The sequence below is a fragment of the Podarcis gaigeae genome (assembly GCF_964106915.1).
Source record: "Podarcis gaigeae genome assembly, chromosome: 16".
NCBI classification, from domain to species: domain Eukaryota; kingdom Metazoa; phylum Chordata; class Lepidosauria; order Squamata; family Lacertidae; genus Podarcis; species Podarcis gaigeae.
Genome location: NC_139693.1, coordinates 15,235,559 through 15,254,952, shown reverse-complemented (window position 1 = coordinate 15,254,952; position 19,394 = coordinate 15,235,559). Strand labels below are relative to the sequence as shown.

At 50.5% G+C, this 19,394-nt stretch overlaps 1 protein-coding gene across 29 annotated transcripts in view; it reads right to left on the bottom strand.

Annotated features, from left to right (window-relative positions):
- The window catches only part of NRXN2 (neurexin 2), a 345,498-nt gene that overhangs the window by 282,812 nt on the left and 43,292 nt on the right, over positions 1–19,394 (bottom strand). For 27 of the 29 annotated variants that reach the window (XM_083716391.1, XM_083716397.1, XM_083716392.1 and 24 more), the window contains exon 2: positions 9,271–10,460. In XM_083716391.1, coding sequence (XP_083572517.1) covers positions 9,271–9,982 — 712 coding nt within the window. In that variant the 5' untranslated portion in view covers positions 9,983–10,460. Of the gene's footprint in view, positions 1–6,353; positions 6,683–9,270; positions 11,313–19,394 lie in introns of those variants that run through there. The other 2 variants (XM_083716404.1, XM_083716403.1) reach the window with 2 other exon arrangements.

Below are 19,394 nucleotides of genomic sequence, written 5' to 3'. Positions count from 1 at the left end.
AACCCAGGCAGACTGCCTTTGGACTGGGAGGTTCCATAAGAACCTAAGACAAGCCCTCCAGCTGGATAAGGCCCATTGGGGGCCCCATCTATTCCAGCATCCTGTTCCCACATGCCCATTGGGGGAAGCTTGCAAGCAGGACCACTCTGCCCACTTGCAATTCCCAGGGACAGGTACTCAGAAGGCAGAACACGGAAAACGTTGTGGCTGGCAGCCCTTGACAGCCCCAACCTCTTCCTTCAATTAGTCTATTCCTCTTTTTGAGCCATCCAAGTTGGTGGTGTTCCCATGCCTGAGGATTCCTGCCCGAGGAAGCCTGGGAGGGACTGCAAAATGCTCACAGATAGTTTGTGTCTCTGCACAGTTGGAGGCAGGGTCCGCCCCACAGTAGAAGCCCTTCTGAACATGTGCAGAGTGCCTTTCCCCTACAAGAGAAAAACAATAACCAACTCCTTGCATGATCTGGAATTAGGGAAACAATTGCCCTGGCTCATAAAACAGACTCGCAGTTGGGCTTGCAGGAGGGCCCAAGGTGCCATTCCAGTGATTAACCTTTGACCTTCAAAACTACCTTCCCTCCCCTCATGCAAAGGCCTCTCTGCCTGCTGCCCCCCAGCAACACACACTCTTCCTGCTCGCACACTTTGAGAGGCTTCAAATCTATCTCCTTCCAAATCCATCAGCCAGCCTGGGCCAGCGTTTCCACGGCAACCGGCCTAGGCAACAGCCGCCCAGCCTGCCCGTCATGACAGCCTCCTTTGCGAGGGCCGACAACAGCCGTGGTGGTGGCGGCAGGAGTCAGGTGGCCCTGGTGTCTCCTCCGGCTGCACGAGAGGCTCCCCTGCCAAGCCCATCTCCACGGCAACCGGCCAAGTCGGTTGCCGCCACCGCCATCTGCTAGCCAGCCTCCCTCTCCAGACAACAGGCTTCCGGAGAGCAGGCGAGTGGGCGGGTGGGCTGAGCCCAAGTGCCAGCGGCATGTGGGTGTTGTGTTGTGTGTCTGCATGTAGAAGAGAAGCGGGAGAGTATTCTTGACGTAAGCGAGCACTATTTGGTGCCTTGTGTGAGACAAGGGGTTATGTAAACTCCCGTCGTCTGGTTGCGATGCAAGAGTCTGAAATTGTTGTCCTTGGCCCTGAGCTGGGAAGGGAAAAAAGGGGAACGGAGAACTTAGGATGGCGCCTGGGCAGGCGGGCATGTTCAAGGCTCTGAATCGGCAAGTTGTCAGGAACCCAAATGCCCATGAAGACTCAGAGCAGGAACTCAAATTTCTTCCAGGTCGTGGGACCCCGTAGTACCGCTTGGTCAGACCCCACCTGGAGTCCTGTGTCCAGTTCTGGGTGCCACAGTTTAAGAAGGATATTTTGCAAGGTAAAAGGTGTGCAGAGGAAGGTGGTCGAAATGATGAAAGGCCTGGAAACCCAGCCTTATGAGGAACGGTTGAGGCACTGGGGATGTTCAGTGTGGAGAAGAGGGGATGGAGAGGAGAGTCATATGTGAAGGGCTGCCCCATGGAAGATGGAGCAAGCTTGTTTTGTGCTGCTCCAGAGGGCAGGACCCAAACCAACAGATTCAAATGACAAGAAAGGTGATCCCAAATAAACATTCAGAATAACTTTCTGAGGGTAAGAGCTGTTTTGACAGTGGAACAGACTCCCTCAGAAGATGGCAAACTTTCATACATCGTAGGTTTTTAAATAGAGGTTGGATGGCCATTTGTCAGGGATCATTTAGCTGTGATTCCTGCATTGCAGGGGGTTGGACTAGTTGGCCCTTAGAGGTCCCTTCCAACTCTAAAATTCTGTGATTCTATGACTTCAGTTGCAGAGGGATGAAGGTAAAGCTAGCTCCTATCAAGTCCAGCTCCTATCAAGCCCAGCCAGCATGGCTAGTGGTTAGGGCTGCCGAAAATAGGAGCTGGACAACACCTGGAGGATGTTTCAGGTGTAGCAGCATCACCTGCTGCTCCCTGACGGTTTCACCTGGAGGTGCCAATGGGATTGTACCCAGGGCCTTCTGCATGCAAAGCAGCTGTCCTATGGTCCTTCCCCTCTACACAGCTCTGGGCAACTCACACTAATGAAACATACCACAAGGGTGCTGGGGGAGGGCCAGAGAAAAGACCCAGGATGATGTGACCTTGGAGTTACTGGCAGGGGGTGGGCCCCTGTGTGAAACAGCATCCCTCTCCAGATATGACAGGCGCCCGCTATCTGCACTTCCCGGAAACAACGGAATGCATTTTTGTTCCAACAAGCTTCCCCTGCTGGATGGTTGGATCTTGGCCAGGAATGTATATTTGGTATCACATTATGTTTGTTTTGGGTTTTTTTTAAGCATTTGTGCTTTTTAACTGTGTCTTGCAGTTTTTATTGCGCATCGCCTTGAGAAGATTGTGCAGAATGCGATTAATAAATTAATAATAGCAATAATAACACTGGGCAACAATTTTTTACTTTTTGAATGTTGTCTAGATTTCTACAACTGATTTGGGGTATTTTTGCACTGCTGAATCAGGAAATGGCATCCATTTCTCTCCATCAGGTCCGGTTTTTGTGCTATGTTGATTTGAAAAAAAAATCAGATCTTGTGACAAAATCGATTACATTTTTGTGGCATTATCAGCTGATTTTTGTCAACACATATAATCCTAAATATGTTTTTAAGAGAGAAAAAATTGATTACTGTAAACTGAATGGTGGGCATTGATAAAGGTAAGTACACGTAAATTGCATGTTGCTTCACCATTTTTCAAACTTCAGGGCTTGAACTTCTGTTTCTTGGAACTCCTGGAATGCTCAGCGACAGGGAGGTCTCTCTTCAGAGTCCAACAGTAGTCAGCCATCATGACTGCATCCCAGTGACCCTGATACCTGGTCTCAATCTCTTTCATGTCCTGATGGAATCTCTCCCCCTGCTCGTCATTCATTGAACCCAGGTTCTCAGGAAACCGGTCCATATGTGAAAATAGGTAGTGCATCTTGACGCTCATGTTGCAGCCCAGGTTTCTGAAAGCAGTCAGCATGTTGCTGACAAGTTCTGCATAGTTTCTGGCCTTATTGTTACCAAGAAAGTTCTTCACTACCAGAACAAATGCCTCCCACGCTTCCAGTTCCACTTCGTTCATTGAGTTTCCGAACTCTGGGTCTCTGATGAGCTGACGGATCTGAGGACCGTCAAAGATGCCAGCTTTCAACTTCTCCATGGTCAATTCTGGAAAAGCCTGGCACAAGTAAGTGAAGCAGTCACCATCCTTGTCCAGAGCCTTGGTGAACTGCTTGATTAAGCCGAGCTTGATGTGCAGCGGTGGGAAGAGTATTCTGTCTCTTTCCACCAGAGGGTCGTTGATGACGTTCCTTTTTCTGCAAGGCACCAATTCCTCCTGCACAGGCCAGTCCTTCTTCGTGTAATGCTGAGCACGGTCCCTACTATCCCACATGCACAGAAAACATGGGTACTTGGTGAAGCCAGACTGTTGTCCCAACAAAAAGTTCACCATCTTCAGGTCAACACAAATAAACCACTTATGCTGATCATAACCAATTTTCTCCAGCACATACTTCACCGCTTCATAGTTCTCCTTCAGTGTAGTCGAGTGAGCCAGGGGTATAGAGGCAAACTGGTTGCCGTTGTGTAGCAGAACACATTTCAGTGATCGCTTGCTGCTGTCAATGAACAGTCTCCAATCTTTGGGTTCGTACTGTGGCACTCCAAGCTTGAGCAGAAGCTGCGCAATATCTGCACAGTACACCAAGTCCTTCTCTTGCGAGAAAAAACGGAGGTACTCTTGATGCATGTTGCGGAAGAAGCTGATGCGAGCACTGTCAGAGAGGAGGTTTTCTTCCTTCAATCTGGATGCCAACAGTTTGGCAGAGTCCTTTGACAAGCTGAGGTCGCGAACTAGATCAAACAACACCTTTTGGGAAAATGGATGTGGAGCATCATCTTCAAGAACCACTTCTTCTTCTTCATGTCCTTCAACACTGGAGCATCTTCGTCACTAATGTCAGGAAGTTCTCCGAAGATAGGCAGTGGAATTTCATCAACAGTGCAGAAGTAGCAGTCAGTGACATGGTTTGTCGGCTCCCTCCAAACCATGGGAATTCCAAAGTTCAGACTCCTCTTGCCATTGGTCCATCCACGTAGAGTCTCAGTGCATGCCTTGCACACCATGTGTGGCGCCCAAGCTTTATCCTGGCCACCAAGTTTAATACCAAAATAACTTTATGCTTTGCCGCACCAATTTATAGAAGATTTTGAGGTTTTATGACTTCAAACTGATCCCTTTTCAAAATAATCACCCAGAACTATCGGACCTGAATACTTCTTGTCATTAAAATAATCATTTCCAATCAAAACAATTATTCGACATGGCATTTTACCCCCACCAACTACTTCTAAAATGCTCCACGCAAGCATACATGTGAACAAAAACGTAAAAAAACAACATGTGGCCATAACTCAAAAACTTGACCTGATTGAGCAAAACCAATGTGATTTTTGGATTCAGCGCATCAGATTCATCCTAAATCAGCTGAAAAAACGCAGACAACAAATTTGTTGTTGACCAGTGTAATTAGCTGTGATCACTTGGGCCTTAAGCAGAAAGACCAGCCCACCCCCAACCCGAACCTGCCCTCTGAATGGAATCCCCCCCCCAGGAAGTTCACCTCTGAGCCACCTCCCACCAGTGTCCCGTTTAATTTCCTTCAGGGTGCCCCAAAGGGAACGAAGGGGAAAGGGGAAAGTGAGTCCCGAACCCTCCCTGCCCCTGCCCAGTGGGCCTTGCTTACAAGATGGGCTGAACATACCACATGCACCACTCTTCCCACAGCCTGCCACAGGGTAAGAGGCCATGTTCGCAGGGCGGAGGTGCAAAAGGGTTTCCTGCTTTTTTATTCAATTATGAGACGGATTTCTCTCAGGGTGTCCTATTACTCATTGCCAGAAACTTAAACAAAAAACAAGGGCACAGATTTGCAAAAAAAAAAAAGTAGTACATATGCTAATTTACAAGTAATTTACATGCACATTTAGAAATAATTACTATAATTTAAATTGAAGGACAATACATATCCTCATAGCGGGGAGCAAGACTATAACCAGGTGACTTGGGATCTTTCCTGCTCACTCTGCTGTCTTGATGCTGCTGAGTGTAGAATGGGCAGCTTCAAGTCCCGTCCCCCCAACCTACGCTCTCCCCTTTTCTGGGTTTTTTTTATCTCTAAACTAGGTTTGGACTGGGTAGCCCTTCAAACAGAGGACTGCCTTCTTTAAAGTGGGACAGTGGCCTCCCTAACTTCACTAAACCGTATCCAGCACCGTCTGCTCTTAACCTTCAGTGGGGCACTCTCACATTCCACCCCAGACCTCACCAGGGATTGATCCAGGTGCCTTCTGCATGCCAAGCAAGTGCTCTGCCACCACTGAGTTAGGGAGGTGCTTCTCAGCTCTGGGGGAGGACAAAAGGCCCCAAATCACTGAGTCGGGGAGGAAGAAAGGAAGGGAGCCCGCTTGCCTTCCTTGCCTACCTGCACGGGAGGGAAAATGACCTCAGCACCCAGCAATAATACAGAAAAGGATTGCTTTTGGGCATGCACAGAATGCAGCACGGAATAGCCACAGGAATCAGGGCCCCTCACCCCGAAGGGGAACAGCTTCCAGATGCAGGACCTCTCTCCCCCCACTTTTTTGTAAGGGGCTCCAGCACTGGAATCTGCCCAGGGAGGGGAGGGCCCCCCTGGACTTTCCATCCTTCCAGATCAGCTGCCCCAGAATTGGCTCCCTCGGCAGCCCATCCTGGCTGCTCGCCAGAGCAGCAGGCAGGGCCATAAACAGATAAGTAATAGCTGGATAAATTGCAATAGCTGGGGACCAGGTTTCCTCTGACGCACAAGCAGGGCTGGCCCAAGACATGTTGGCACCTGGAGCAAATGGCAAAATGGCTCCCCGCCCCCTGGCTAGGGAAGAAGGGGTGAGTGAAGATCTGTATCAGGAACAAGGGAGAGGGAAATCAAATCAACCTTAATTGATGGTTGAAGTGGGGCTCAAAGGCCATTGCTGGATGGCTGGGGACTGAGAATCATGCCGGGCAGGCGCAGAGCCCAGGAGACCCCAGAGAGCTATTTTGTCGCTGAAGAAGGGCAGGTAGGGTTGCCAGGTCAGTTGCACCCCAGACCCAAGACCATGGGACAGCCCCTGGTGATGCCCTAGAGGGCAAGACCCCAGTGCTGTCAGAAACCACAGACTCTGACAGCAGGTCATTCACATAAAAACACAAAATCTAGCAAATGGTTGGAAACAGAGACAGAAACCTTAGCTCAAGGGGGTATTTCCAAATCATTCTTTCTCACCTGCTCAGGGCACCCTGAGCCAACCTGGAGATTCAAGTCCTCCCCATGCGACACAGGGGGGTAGAGCTCAGGTGAACCTGAAGACTTCAGGTCAGCCCTGGAGGCCTGGCAACCCCCAGTGCAGGGAAGGCTGAGGCCTATGGGGTCTGGGAAGCCTCAATTCAGGAGGGAAGGAGTCCAAGGAAGGTCTGGTCCCAGGCAAAGGGGGGGCCCTGGTGGCTGCAGGGAGCAGCGTGCTGAGATTTAATTTCCCACAAGGCAGGATGCTCTGCCAGGAGTTTCATGGGAAATCAAGATGGCCGCTGGACCCAGCCAGCCAGTGCTGCTTAAGAATGCTTGGACCCAGGGCCTGTGTCAGCAGCAGGCTGTCCTGAGGTCGCAACAGCTGCCTGAGGTTGATACCTGAGCATGTTCTCCTGCACCCCTGCAAACAACAGCCAGACATTCCCATCAATGAAAGGGTGTGGAGCCCCAAACCAAACCAGGGCCAAGTTACGGACTTAGGTCCCACAGCTCTCTTTTTTTTCCTGTAAAAGGAAAGTGGCCAATTAAAAGTGGGCTTTTCAAAAAGTAGCATGGCTATCCTAAGCGGAAAGTGTGAAAGGGACAGAGGGGGAAATACAGCGTGACCCACAAACAAGACCTGCAGAATATTGCACAGACCCACAAGGTAATGGTGGGTGAGGGGCAAATGGCCATGACTCTGTTCTCTAATTCTAAGCTGCGCTTCGCACCCCATAGGAGCCATTTTGTGACTGGTGCCCTTGGCAGCAGTCTGAATTTTTAATTCTTTGAAGCTCAAATAAACATTATCTATAAAGCGGTATGCATTTTGATTTTTATTATGTATTTTTTATATTTTATTAGCTTTTTTAAAAGTTCATGTATTCAGTAGAGAAGGGGGGAGGGAGCACAGGAAGAGGAGAGGGGTTAGGAGAGATATTTTACAATTTACCAAGATAAAGAGACCTGACACCTCAGTTTTTACCAAAAAAAGGCTCAGCAAGGGAAGAAGGTGGATCGTGGAGATATCTGATCCGGCCATGGTGATACATGCCTTAGTTACATCCCATTCAGATTACTGTAATGCTCTCTACATGGGACTGCCTTTGGAAAGCGTTTGGAAATTTCAGGGGGTCCAAAGTGCTGTAGCCAGATTGCTAACCGGAGCCAGCTACAGGGAGAACAGAAACACCTTTTTACAGCAGCTCTATTGGTCCATTTGCAGGCACAATGCAAAGTGTTGGTTATGACCTACAAAGCCCTTATACAGGTTGGGGGGGTCAGACTATCTGAAGGATAGTTATATGCCTATATGAGCCTGGCTGGGCTCTGAGATTTTCTGGGGAGGCCTTTCTCTCAGCCAGCCACCCTCACAGGCACATTTGGGGAGGACACACAAGAGGGCCTTCTCAGGGGCTGCTCCTAGACTGTGGAACTCCCTCCCATGGGAGGCTAGCCTAGCCCTTGCTCTGCTTTCCTTTCTCATGCCAACATACTTTGTCTGGTTCTGACAGGCCTATGACCACTAACTGGCTGTTGTGACAAGGTATTCTGAGGTGGGAACAGATTTTATTGTACTGTGTGTGTGTGTGTGTAAATTATTAAATTATTTTGAGTGTTTTCAGTGCTGTTTTAATGGAGTTGCTTGTTTTTCATATTTACATTTATTGTGTGTTTCTCGTATGTGTTTTAATTTATGCTGTCAGCTGCCTGGGGTCCTGCACTGGGAGAAAGGAAGAACATGAACAGAACGGAATAAAATACAGAAAGAAGTGGAGGCAAAACTTAAGGATACTAGAAGGGACCCCCACCCTCGCCCTTCACAGAGACCACCAGCAGACCTCAACATATCTGAGAGTTAACAAATCACCACCATCTTTCATTTATTTACTATTCTCATCATCACAAAGGGGCTCAACAAAATGATGATCTACTAATAAGATACAGAGATTTTCTTAAATCCTCAAACTGTTCACATACTTTACTTTTAGCCATCATTACAACAGCCCTGCAGGATGGCCCTGTATCCCTTCCTCCTTATTACAGAAAAGATAGAGGAGGATCCTAGAACTATAGAACTGGAAGGGACTCAAAGGGTCATCAATTTTCTTCAATGCAGAGAGAGGACCAGATTGCATTTGGCTCACAAGACTACAGTTTCCTTTGCCTGAATCGATTATTAGGACCCCTTCCACCATGCGTCACTCTCCCTGATGTGCCAGGTGCTGTACAGGCCACGGAAGCATTCACACTCCCCACTCGCAAGCCCCATGCAGTGTTAGAAACTCAGATATATAAGTTGGTGCCAAATGGCTCCTTAAACCAGGGTTACAGTCACCAAAATGGAATGCCTAGTTGCCATTTTGGGGGCAGAAGGCTTGAAAGTCATATTTTTCAATGCAGTCGTACCTCGGAAGTTGAATGGAATCCGTTCTGGAAGTTCATTCAACTTCCAAAACGTTCAGAAACCAAGGCACAGCTTCTGATTGGCTGCAGGAAGCTCCTGCAGCCAATCTGATGCCGTGGAACCCATGTCAGATGTTTGGGTTCCAAAGAACGTTTGCAAACCGGAACACTCCTGGGTTTGCAGCGTTCGGGAGCCAAAAGGTTCAACTCACAATGTGTTCGACTTCCGAGGTATGACTCTACAACTATTTGATTCCTGAAATTGGTTCTGATGATGCAGATGAACTATAACGGATAGAATTCTACAGGGTATGCGAAAACAGTCAAGATCCAAGGATCCCCAGGCATGCACCACAAGATGGTGGAGACTTCAAGTATCCTGGTGCTCAGCAATCACCACTTGGTTGCAAGTGGTCAACAGCCAGGTGCAAAATGCGCCTGGCAAATTTAAAACGCTGGCCTGGTCCCACAGGAACCCGCAGCTCCCAGCTCCCCGTCAGCCTCTTACCTTCACTGCAGAATTTGCCCTGGAATCCGGTCAGGCTGCAGTCGCACTGGACCTCGCTGTTGACCACGGTGCAGATCCCTCCGTTGACGCAGGGGTTCTGCTTGGTGCACAGGTATTCCGTGTCACTGCGGATGCCCTGGCTGCCCAGAAGGGCGGGGGGCGTGTCGCCCACTTTGAGATTGGCCACCATGCCGCGGAAGGGCATCTCGTACTTGACGGTGCTGAGGGTGAGGGCCGAGAGCCGGACGTCCGGTGGGATGCCCCCCACGAAGAGGTCGCTCTCCACCGTCATGTCGCGCCGCTTGGACTTGACCTCGGCCACGCGGGCCTCTCCGTCGACCACGAGCATGGTCTCGCGGTAGTTGCGCGTCAGCAGCAGCATGTGCCAGCGGTCGTCGTTGACGGGCGTCTCCAGGTGCAGGCTGGCCGGTTCGGCGCAGGAGATCGTGAAGCGCAGGCGGAAGCGACCCTCCAGGATCAGCAGCTCCAGGAAGTCACAGTTCCCGCCGTCGTCCAGGTACAGCACCAGGGCCCGCGAGACATTGGTCTTGAGGCTGAAGCTAAGCTCCCCCGAGGAGCTGGCATCCCACCGGGCATAGCGAGCCCACTGGCCTGTTGCGCCCCCAAACTCCAAGGCCGCGCCGCCTGCCCCGGGGCCCAGCGCCGAGGCCACCAGCAACGCCAAGGGCAGCAGGCGCAACGCTTTCGCCATGACCGCCCCGCTCTGCACACCTCGAGGCGAGTGGCGCCCCCCCTCCTGCTGCACACCTTCAGATCCACATGAGACTGATCGGCGCCTCCTGCAGGCAGAAAGGCCACAACCTGGCCGGGCAAAGAGAACCTCCTCTTGCTCCTCCTCAAAGAGCCGCAGGGGCTCTCGTGCAGGAAGGGGCCACAATGCACGTCTTCTGTGAAGTTCCTTGGGGCTCCCCTGTCCCCCCCTCCCCAAGAGCCAAGGCGACTCGGAAGCAGCCCTGCCTACAGCATATTCATCCTCTCATCGGCAGGGGCAGCAGAATCGCCCTCAGAACGAGGGTGGGGTGGGGGGCGGGGCACGGGCAGGATGCTCCCGGGGTCAACAACCCGTCCGTATCTGCCGCAGTCGGAAGCTTGGTCCTTCCTTCCCTCGATGGGCTCCCTCCGAATCCGTTCTGCGTTCAGTCTGGAGTGTGCATTGTAGAAAGCTCAGCCTGGAGTGGAGCAGGAAGGTGGGTGGGGGAGAGGAAGAGAGGAGAAAAGGGAAAGTAATCAGCCACTGTGCTGGTTTTCCTTTTTTTAAGTCCCATTGCTGACCCTGTAAACAGACCCTTCCCCACTTTTGGGGTCCCAATTTCCAACCCACCTGCATCACAATCCCTAGCTGGGTTCATAGCAACTGCAAGTCACACTTCGCACACAACCCAAACCGATACAGAAACATAGATATATACAGTGCTGTTTTACTATAAAAAGAGGTGCCAGAACTCACCATGAACACCTCTCTTGTTTTCTTATTATGGCAATGGTGCTCGCCTGAGAGGTGCCAGAACTGAGTTTCATTGAGTTCTGGCTGGGGAGGGGGGGAGCCTTAGATATATAAATATATATGTAGGGGAGGGTGTGGGTGTGGGTGCGCACACATATCTATATGGAACTCCCGTCATAACCCCTCCTCTGCCATGTCCCAAGCAAGGCTCAGCCATACCCAATGAACAGTCCCACCTGCCCAGAAAAAAATAATTCTGAATCCCATCAGAAGTCCCCAGTGTTTTATTTTTGTCTTTGCATGTACTCTGGAGTCCAGGACTATTTTCTGTCTCCCAGCCCACCTGCACCACACAGGCAGGATCCTCATGTGATCTCTTTTCCTGAGGTCTTCAATGTGGGAGTCATGTAGACATCATGACACCTTGAGGTGTTCCTGTTGGCACCTGCCAAGAGCCCCCTGCCCTCCCTCATCTTTTAAAATATAGGGCTTTTTAAAAAAAAATATCCCCACCTTGGGTGGGGCTGGACTGGCTGGTAGATGAAGGGCAGGCATCATCCAGATCCACCCTCTTGCCATGCTTCCCCAGACTGTCTCTGGGCCCCATATGTGCGGAGGGGGGGGGGATTAGCATACTATTTTGTGTGATAGATGTATCACCTGGGGGTTTTTTTTGTTTTGTTTTTTGCCTGTTTTGCATGCTTTGGCTATTTGTTTGGTTGCGGCATAGGCTTGTCTGCTTTTATGTTTGGCTGTTAGGAGATCTCCTTACTTTTTCAAAATATTTCATTAGAAGGTGCTGGTGCTTTTTGTCTGTGTTTTATTTATTGGGGGATGGGGGTTGTGAATATGTTTTGCCTACTATTTGGGGGGGGGGATTCTAAACATTGCCAGTTCTGCAGCTGTTCATTAGATTTTCAAATGTGCCTCCTGAGCCCCCAAATGTTCCCCCTCCTACCCATTTTCTGTATGCAGAATGCCTTTAAAAACAGAGGGAGGGGGAATGAGAAGAGCAGCAAAAATCAAGAAAGTTGGACTTTGTTACTGGCATATATTAATACACAAGCTATCTATATATATCATAGATGTCCATATTGCATGTGGGTCCTGTAGGCGAGTCATGCCTGTGGATGTGGGGGCACTGAAGACCTGTCCCCCACAAGGAATCTTAAATGACTGTCCTTCTGGTTTAGGAGATGTTAACAGGCACTGCTCATGCAGTTTCAAGCTGATCTGTTGAGCTATGTAAGCTAGAAATTTGGGTATTTTAAAAGGAAAGGTTACAAACATGAGCAGGTAGCCTTTCAGGGATTTGGATCCCAAGCTTCATTTCCTATCCTGGGCTCTTTGCTGGAACAAAATAACGGGATTCTACCCTTCTTGACTCAGAGCAGAAAGCATACCTTCCGAGGTTTGAAAATAGGGACATCCTATTCCATTATTATTATAACTGTATTATTATTAATAACCCAACCATCTGACTGGGTTGCCCCAGCCACTTTAGGTGGCTTCCAACATACATAAAAACATAATAAAACATTAAACATTCCTATACAGGGCTGCCTTCAGATGGCTATGGGTCATATAACTCCATACCCTCCAACATTTCAGGACGTCCTAAAGCAAAGCGGGACATTCCGGGATCAAATCAGAAACCAGGACGGCTTCTGTAAATCTGGGACTATTCTTGAAAAATAGAGACACTTGGAAGGTCTGAGAAAGTCTCGGTTGTACACCACATGGAGGGAGGGGCCATATGTGCAGGAGCATCTGTGTGTGTTCCCCAGGTGGCAGCACTCAAAGAAGTGCCCCTCTTTCTTCTCCTAACTTCATCCAAGCTCAACAAAACCAATTTATGGCCCCACATCCAGCTGCGTCCCACAAGCCAGCTGCCTGCCCCCCCCCCCCGCTGCCATTTTTGTGCTCTTTCCCCTAGGCAGGAAGAATCACATCTCCTCCCCACTCCATGCAGGATCAGGGCCCTGTGTCACTCAGCCAGCTAATGCAATGCAAATTTCATTCCCATCAAATTGCCTTTTTGGAATGATTACCCTTGTAACTGACTGTCAGAGAAGCAATTTATCCCCCCCCCCCCGCCTGCCGCTCAGGGTGGAGGGTGTATTTGCATCTTGTTACTGCATAAGAGCATGATTATTTATAGCGGGGGGGGGGGGATGTAGGAGAGGAAATGGGAATAGGATGAGGGGGGAGCATAGATGGAAAGAAAGTGGAGGAGAAGAGGGACCGGAGGGGGGGGGTGGGCGCTGGTGGGCTGGCAGTCCAGGAGGCCAGGATTTCCAGCCAATTCTCCACCAGCCAGGGGGAAACATTCTTCCTCCTTCTCCAGGCTCCTTGTGGGCACAGACTCGAACACAGAGTCCCCCATTTTTCCAACAGGGCAGTGGCGTAGCGTGGGGGGTGCAGAGGGGGCCGGCCGCACTGGGCGCAACATCTGGGGGTTAGGGTTAGGGTGCGCAAATCCACGGGCTAGGGGGTGCAAATTACTTGCCTTGCCCCGGGTGCTGACAACCCACGCTACGCCACTGCAACAGGGTTTTTCCTCCCTTAAAATTCCTGCCTCATCTTTTAAGTGAAAAGGACCCTCAAAGCAACTTAGAAATGATCATTAAACAAAACACAATAAATCCGAAACAAACCCACTTTAAAAAAAGAAAAATGAATGTATTTCTGCCTAACCACTCTTCGCAACTGGCATCTGATGGGAGACCAGATGCAAAAGTAGAGATGGGTTCTCAACCCAGAGACAGCAGAGTACTCATTAAAACACACCTGCACCCCCCATTCTAGCACCTCTTGCACACCACGGAGCACAACTTAAATAAGCTGGGAGGGGGGGGCATCACCACCACCAACGCGCTCTGGATGTTGGGGAGGGGGCTGGTCTCCATGGCAATGGGAGGGATACGCCATCATGCAAATGAGCCGCGCGGCGGGGGTTATTTATAAATTCTCCCTCGTCTGCAGCACCTCATTGGGTAATGGGCATAATTAACATTCGGCTTCTAATTAGCCAATCAAATTAAATTCCGCACCTGCAATGGGTGCTTGATTGAAGCTTCAGCGCGCTGCAGCCTCCCGTCTTCCCCCTCCTCCCGCCCCCCCCCAGCTTTGAAGGGCTGCAGAGGAGCCCGAGCTGAAGACAAGCCCCCACCATTTAAAAGAGATACCCTCCTATCTGCCTCACACAAGTGTTGCTCAGCTTAAATGTTTAATGCACCCCCAAAATGTGAATTGTGGGCCCGCAGGACTGCAAAGGCAGCAGGGAACAGTTTCTGGGGTCCACCCCTCTCTCCCCCAGGAGAGGCTGAGTATTTCTACGGATGTTATTCCTACTACTACATCCAAGGGTTTTCCGTTCCCAGCCTAGCAATGGAGCCAAGGGTGCAGCAGGTGACCAGACTCACCCAGCAAAATAAAAATAAAAATGTGGGGCACCAAAAGGGCAAAGTATATTTCTAGCTGGGCAAGAAAGAAAAAAGAACAGCATGTGTTAATGACAGGCATTCAGAAGTGAGGAGTGAGCTTCTTGTTTGGGGGGGGCGCTGCTTGCCCCCTTTTCCTCCTTTGTCCCCACCTTAGGTCTCGCCATCTGCAAAAGAGGCAGGATTTTACCTTTTCTTGCCTGAGGCAAATGACAAGACGGCCCTCCCCACCCCAGTTCTGGCCCTTAAATCTGACTTCAGCACTGGGCGGCAGGAGGAAACAGAAGAGCCCCCTCCATCCATTACCCAAGAAAGGCTACAGCAGCAGCAGTTTCACTTGGGGGTGGGGGGCACGTGGCACTAAGCTGCAAAGGAAGCCCCCTCAGCTCACCACCTCTCGGGAGGAGGCAGACTTCCATCCTTCCCAAGAGCTTCCTTGATTGGTTGCTTGCATTTATATTTCATTTTCTTCTCCAAGGAGCTCCAGGTGGGGTATGTGGCATGCCTCTCCCTCCTTTATCCCCCCCCCCCGCAAACAACAACAACCCTGTGAAGAAGGTCAGGCTTAGACAGAGAGTGACTGGCCCAAGGTCACCCCCCAGTGAGCTTCATGGCCGAGTGGGGACACTCTAACCATTACACACACACCCCTCTGGCTAATGCCGGTTGGCTTTTACTTGAGTAAAGGGCGAAGGCTGGCTTGCAGGAGGTGGGTGGGTGGGTGGGTGTTTGCGCGCATGTGCAGGATTGGCTGTGGGCTCTCCCTGCTTCTCAGAATCTGAGTGAAAGTCACATGCTGGGATGGGACCAGGACAGAAACGTGGAGCCGTAAGGGAAGGCTGTGAAGTGCGTGCCACTCTGTTGACACATGTGTCCTCCTCATACTTGATACGATACAATACGATAATCTTTATTGTCATTGTCCCATACAGAACAACGAAATTGAAAAGATCTACATCAGACATTCAAAACCAACAAGCCTGCTATCCCAGCCTGGTTAACCCCCTAAAAACTCTCATACCCCATAATTAAATACAATATACTCCCATAGAAACTACCTTAAAAGGTAAAGGGACCCCTGACCATTAGGTCCAGTCGTGGCCGACTCTGGGGTTGCGGCGCTCATCTCGCTTTATTGGCCAAGGGAACCGGCGTACAGCTTCCGGGTCATGTGGCCAGCATGACTAAGCCGCTTCTGGCGAACCAGAACAGCGCACGGAAATGCCGTTTACCTTCCCGCCAGAATGGTACCTATTTATCTACTTGCACTTTGATGTGCTTTCGAACTGCTAGGTTGGCAGGAGCAGGGTCCGAGCAACGGGAGCTCACCCCGTCGCGGAGATTCAAACCGCCAACCTTCTGATCGGCAAGTCCTAGGCTCTGCGGTTTAACCCACAGCGCCACACACTGCATTTAAAACCAAAATCGCATTTGGATAGAAACTGTTTCTCAGGCGGCTAGCCCTAGTCTTTATAACCCTGTACCTTCTTCCAGAAGGCAGAAGCTGAAATAGATAATTTCCGGGGTGCGCACTATCCTGTACTATCTCTGCAGCTTTCTTATGACACCTGGATACCTGATACTTGAGAAGCTCCTGGGAGAAAAGACCCTGAGGAGGAGGTCTGATTGGGATGACAGCAAGGCAGAGCCCCTTAGTAAAGAGTAGCCTCCCTCAAATGACCAGTCGCTGGAAAAACCATAGGAAGGGAGAGGGCCCTTGCGCAAATCCCGCTTGCTGGTTTCCCAGAAGATCATCTGGTTGGCCACTTGGGGACTAGGATGCTGGGCCAGAAGAGCTCTTTTGGGCCTGATCCTGCAGGGCTCTTCTTAGGTTCTTGTGAGCAGCTTGACCCAACCCTTTTGCCTTTCTAAGGGACCTCTGAGGGTTGTCCTATGTGTGAGAAACCACAAAAGCAGCCTGCTGTGTGACCTGTCCTTCCAAGCATGCCCCTTGTCTGTCCTGCCGCAGAGAGTTGCACAGGTGAGCAGCGTACGGTTCCCGGCACTAACAGCACGGCAGGCTGCCTCTGGGAGCTGTGTGGTGGCAGCGGTGGCTGCCTTTTTGCCAGCAGCCATCGCAGCAGCAGCGCGGTTTCCCTCCTGCTCCTGTGGCTGCAGCCCACCATGTCGGCCCCGGGGTGTCGCATCACATTAAGAGTGTCTGCAAGCATGTGAAGACAAGTGTGAACAGCTAGCCTCCCCCCCCTTGCACTGCTCTGCTCCTCTCTCCCACTCCCTGCATCCTGCATGCCAGAGAGCGAGTGGTGGAAGTTCAGGTATATATATATACATACTTCCTTGGGGAAAGTGGGAAGAGGGGCCCTGCTGCAATCCACTTCACTCCACAAGGGCTCCCATTGCCACAGGGATGGATAAGCAATGAAGCACATGGGCAGCAGGAGAGTTGTGAGAGCGCCTACGGCCCTGGAGCAACGAGCCAGCGCAACTGTGCAAGGGGCCCCCAGACTCACTGCACCGGAAGATGAGTGCAGCTTCTGCCTCTCTGCTTCCCACGGGCAATCAGGAATCCCATGCAGGGGAGGGAACGGTTAGGGTTGCCATGCACCCAGAATTTCTCAGGCATAGCCAGCAATCGGCCGTCGGAAACTGTCCGGGCGGGAATCGCCTAAATGTCCAGGGAAATCTGGACTACCCATGGCAACCCATGTCGGCAGTGTCATGACTTCCTTTAAAAATAGCTCAGTTTTTAAAAGAGGATGAGACAAATTCACGGAGGAGAGGGTTACAATCTGCCTCCCTGGCAAGAGGCAGAAATGCTTCTGAATACCAGTTGCTCGAAACCCCAGGAGGGGAGAGTTGCTCTTGTGCTCAGGTCCTGCTTGCAGATGTCCTATAATGGGCATCTGGTCAGGCACTGCGAGAAAAGGATGCTGGACTAGATGGGCCGTTGGCGTGACTCTCCATCCTCCTCGGCCAGAATGCCTGGTTTCTTTGCCAGCTTTGGGGTGGGGGGGTGAGGTAATCTCTTCCTCCTCCACCAGCACAAACTCACAGCAGGCTGGCAAATGGGCGGGCAGTACAGGGTGGCAGATCATGCAGCTTGGTAGGAGACAAGTCTCTTTACCAGCCTGCTAAGAGTCACGCTAAGGTCATGCGGCAGAGTGGAGCTCTCTCCTTCCTCCAGGCCACTTGCATCTGTGACCCTATCTACAACACACCATCCTCACCACCACCACCACCACCACAACAGCAGCAGTAGTAGTAATAATAATAGTAATGATTTTCAAAGAACACTTGGAACACTGCTTGGAATGTAATTATGCCATGTCGAGTCACCAGCTGTTTTCCCTTTTCTTTTCTCAGCTGTCGAAGAAGTGTCTGCACCTCTTCCCAAAGGGTGTCCCTGCTTACCGGTTCCCAAACTGGGTTTTTGCCTTAGCACCTCGTTGGGAGAGAACAAACTTCCCTGCACTAAGCAAAGGTTTCCATTTACTTGCTGAGCCTTCCTTTTCACCCCATGGGCTCCCTCTCCTTCCCAGGAATTGTCTGAGCACACATTTCGTATTTTAACCCCCCCCCCCAGATTGATTTCAAAACGACTAATCTCATTATTTTATATATTGACTTCCCACCCCCACTCCCCAGTGATCTTGTGCAAACCCTTTTCTACTGCATTATATATCAGACTCTTACCTGTTACAAAAACCCCTCTGATACAATTACTTTATCATTTTTCTCCCGCTGCTCCTATCTTGAATCCTGCCCATGATTTCATCTGACTATGAGACTTTTTCAAATAGTCCAAAAAAAAGGCCTCCATTCTTCTATAAACATTCTTAATGTCGTTGTCAGCTTCTGAGCACACAATTCAGAGGCGTCAGGCCAACCCAGCCCAAGGGCTGGAGGGACATAAGAACCCACTAGGAGCTTGCTGGATCAGGCCCACCTAATCCAGCACCCTGTTCTCACAGTGACCAGCAAGATGCTTCAATGGGAAACCTGCAAGGACTCAGACACAAAAGCCCTTTCCTCTCTTGCTGTTTCCAGCAACTAGCATTCAGAAGCACTGCTGCCTTCAACAGTGGAGGAAGAGTGTAAGCCCAGGGGTCAGCAAACTTTTTCAGCAGGGGGCCGGTCCACTGTCCCTCAGACCTTGTGGGGGGCCAGACTATATTTTTTGGGGGAGAAATGAACAAATTCCTATGCCCCACAAATAACCCAGAGATGCATTTTAAATAAAAGGACACATCCTACTCATGTAAAAACATGCTGATTCCCAGACCGTCTGTGGGCCAGATTTAGAAGGCGATTGGGCCGGATCCGGCCCCCGGGCCTTAGTTTGCCTACCCATGGCATAAGCCATTGTAGCTTTCAGTAGCCCCCTCCTCCATGAGACAGGAGACAGTCAATTAAATATCCCCAAGTAAATTATTAGGATAGCAATTCCAAATATGCAAACGTGCAATGCTTCTTTGCTACACCTTGAGCAGGTCCCCAGGCTCCCATTTTACAGCTGAGGAACCAAGGCTGAAAGAAACGATCAATTTCATGCACGTGTAAGGGGCAAGCTACAGACATACATATGATCAGACTCTTTTCTCCTGCTGAGGAATAAATGTGGACATTGGAAGAGGCTAGATGCAGCTGGGTCAGGCCAAAGGGAAGCCATCTAGCTCTGCCGCCTCTTCTCACAGTGAATCATAGCACTGTGGAGTTGCAAGGGGCCACCAGCGTCATCTATTTCAACCCCCTGCCAAGCAGAAATCTCAGCTAAAGCATCCCTTACAGGTGGCCATCCAGCCCCTGCTTAAAAAGGTCCAAAGATGGAGAATCCAGCACCTTCCAAAAGAAAGAAAACCTCAGAAAGTTCTTCCAAAAGTTTAGTCAGAATCTCCTCTCTCGTCGCTTGAATCCATCTCTTCGCGTCTTATATTATTAATATTATCATTAATTAAATGTACACCCCACCATTCATCAAGAGACCACAGGGCAGGCTTCCCCTCTGGAGCATCAGGAAGCAAATTCTGGCCACCCTTCAGATACTTGAAGACGGCTATCTGTCCTTCGCTGATTTCCCCCGCTGCCTGTCTCCACAAGGCGATGCCCTTTCAAACCAATTACCGCAGCGCCCGGCATCCATCCCTGCCCTCCCCTCGGTGACCCCGTAGCACACTGATCTTGACCTGCTGTGTGTTTTCCAGCCGGCAGACCTGGGCACCGAGCGAGAGGCTTGCAGGAAGGAGGAGGGCAGGACC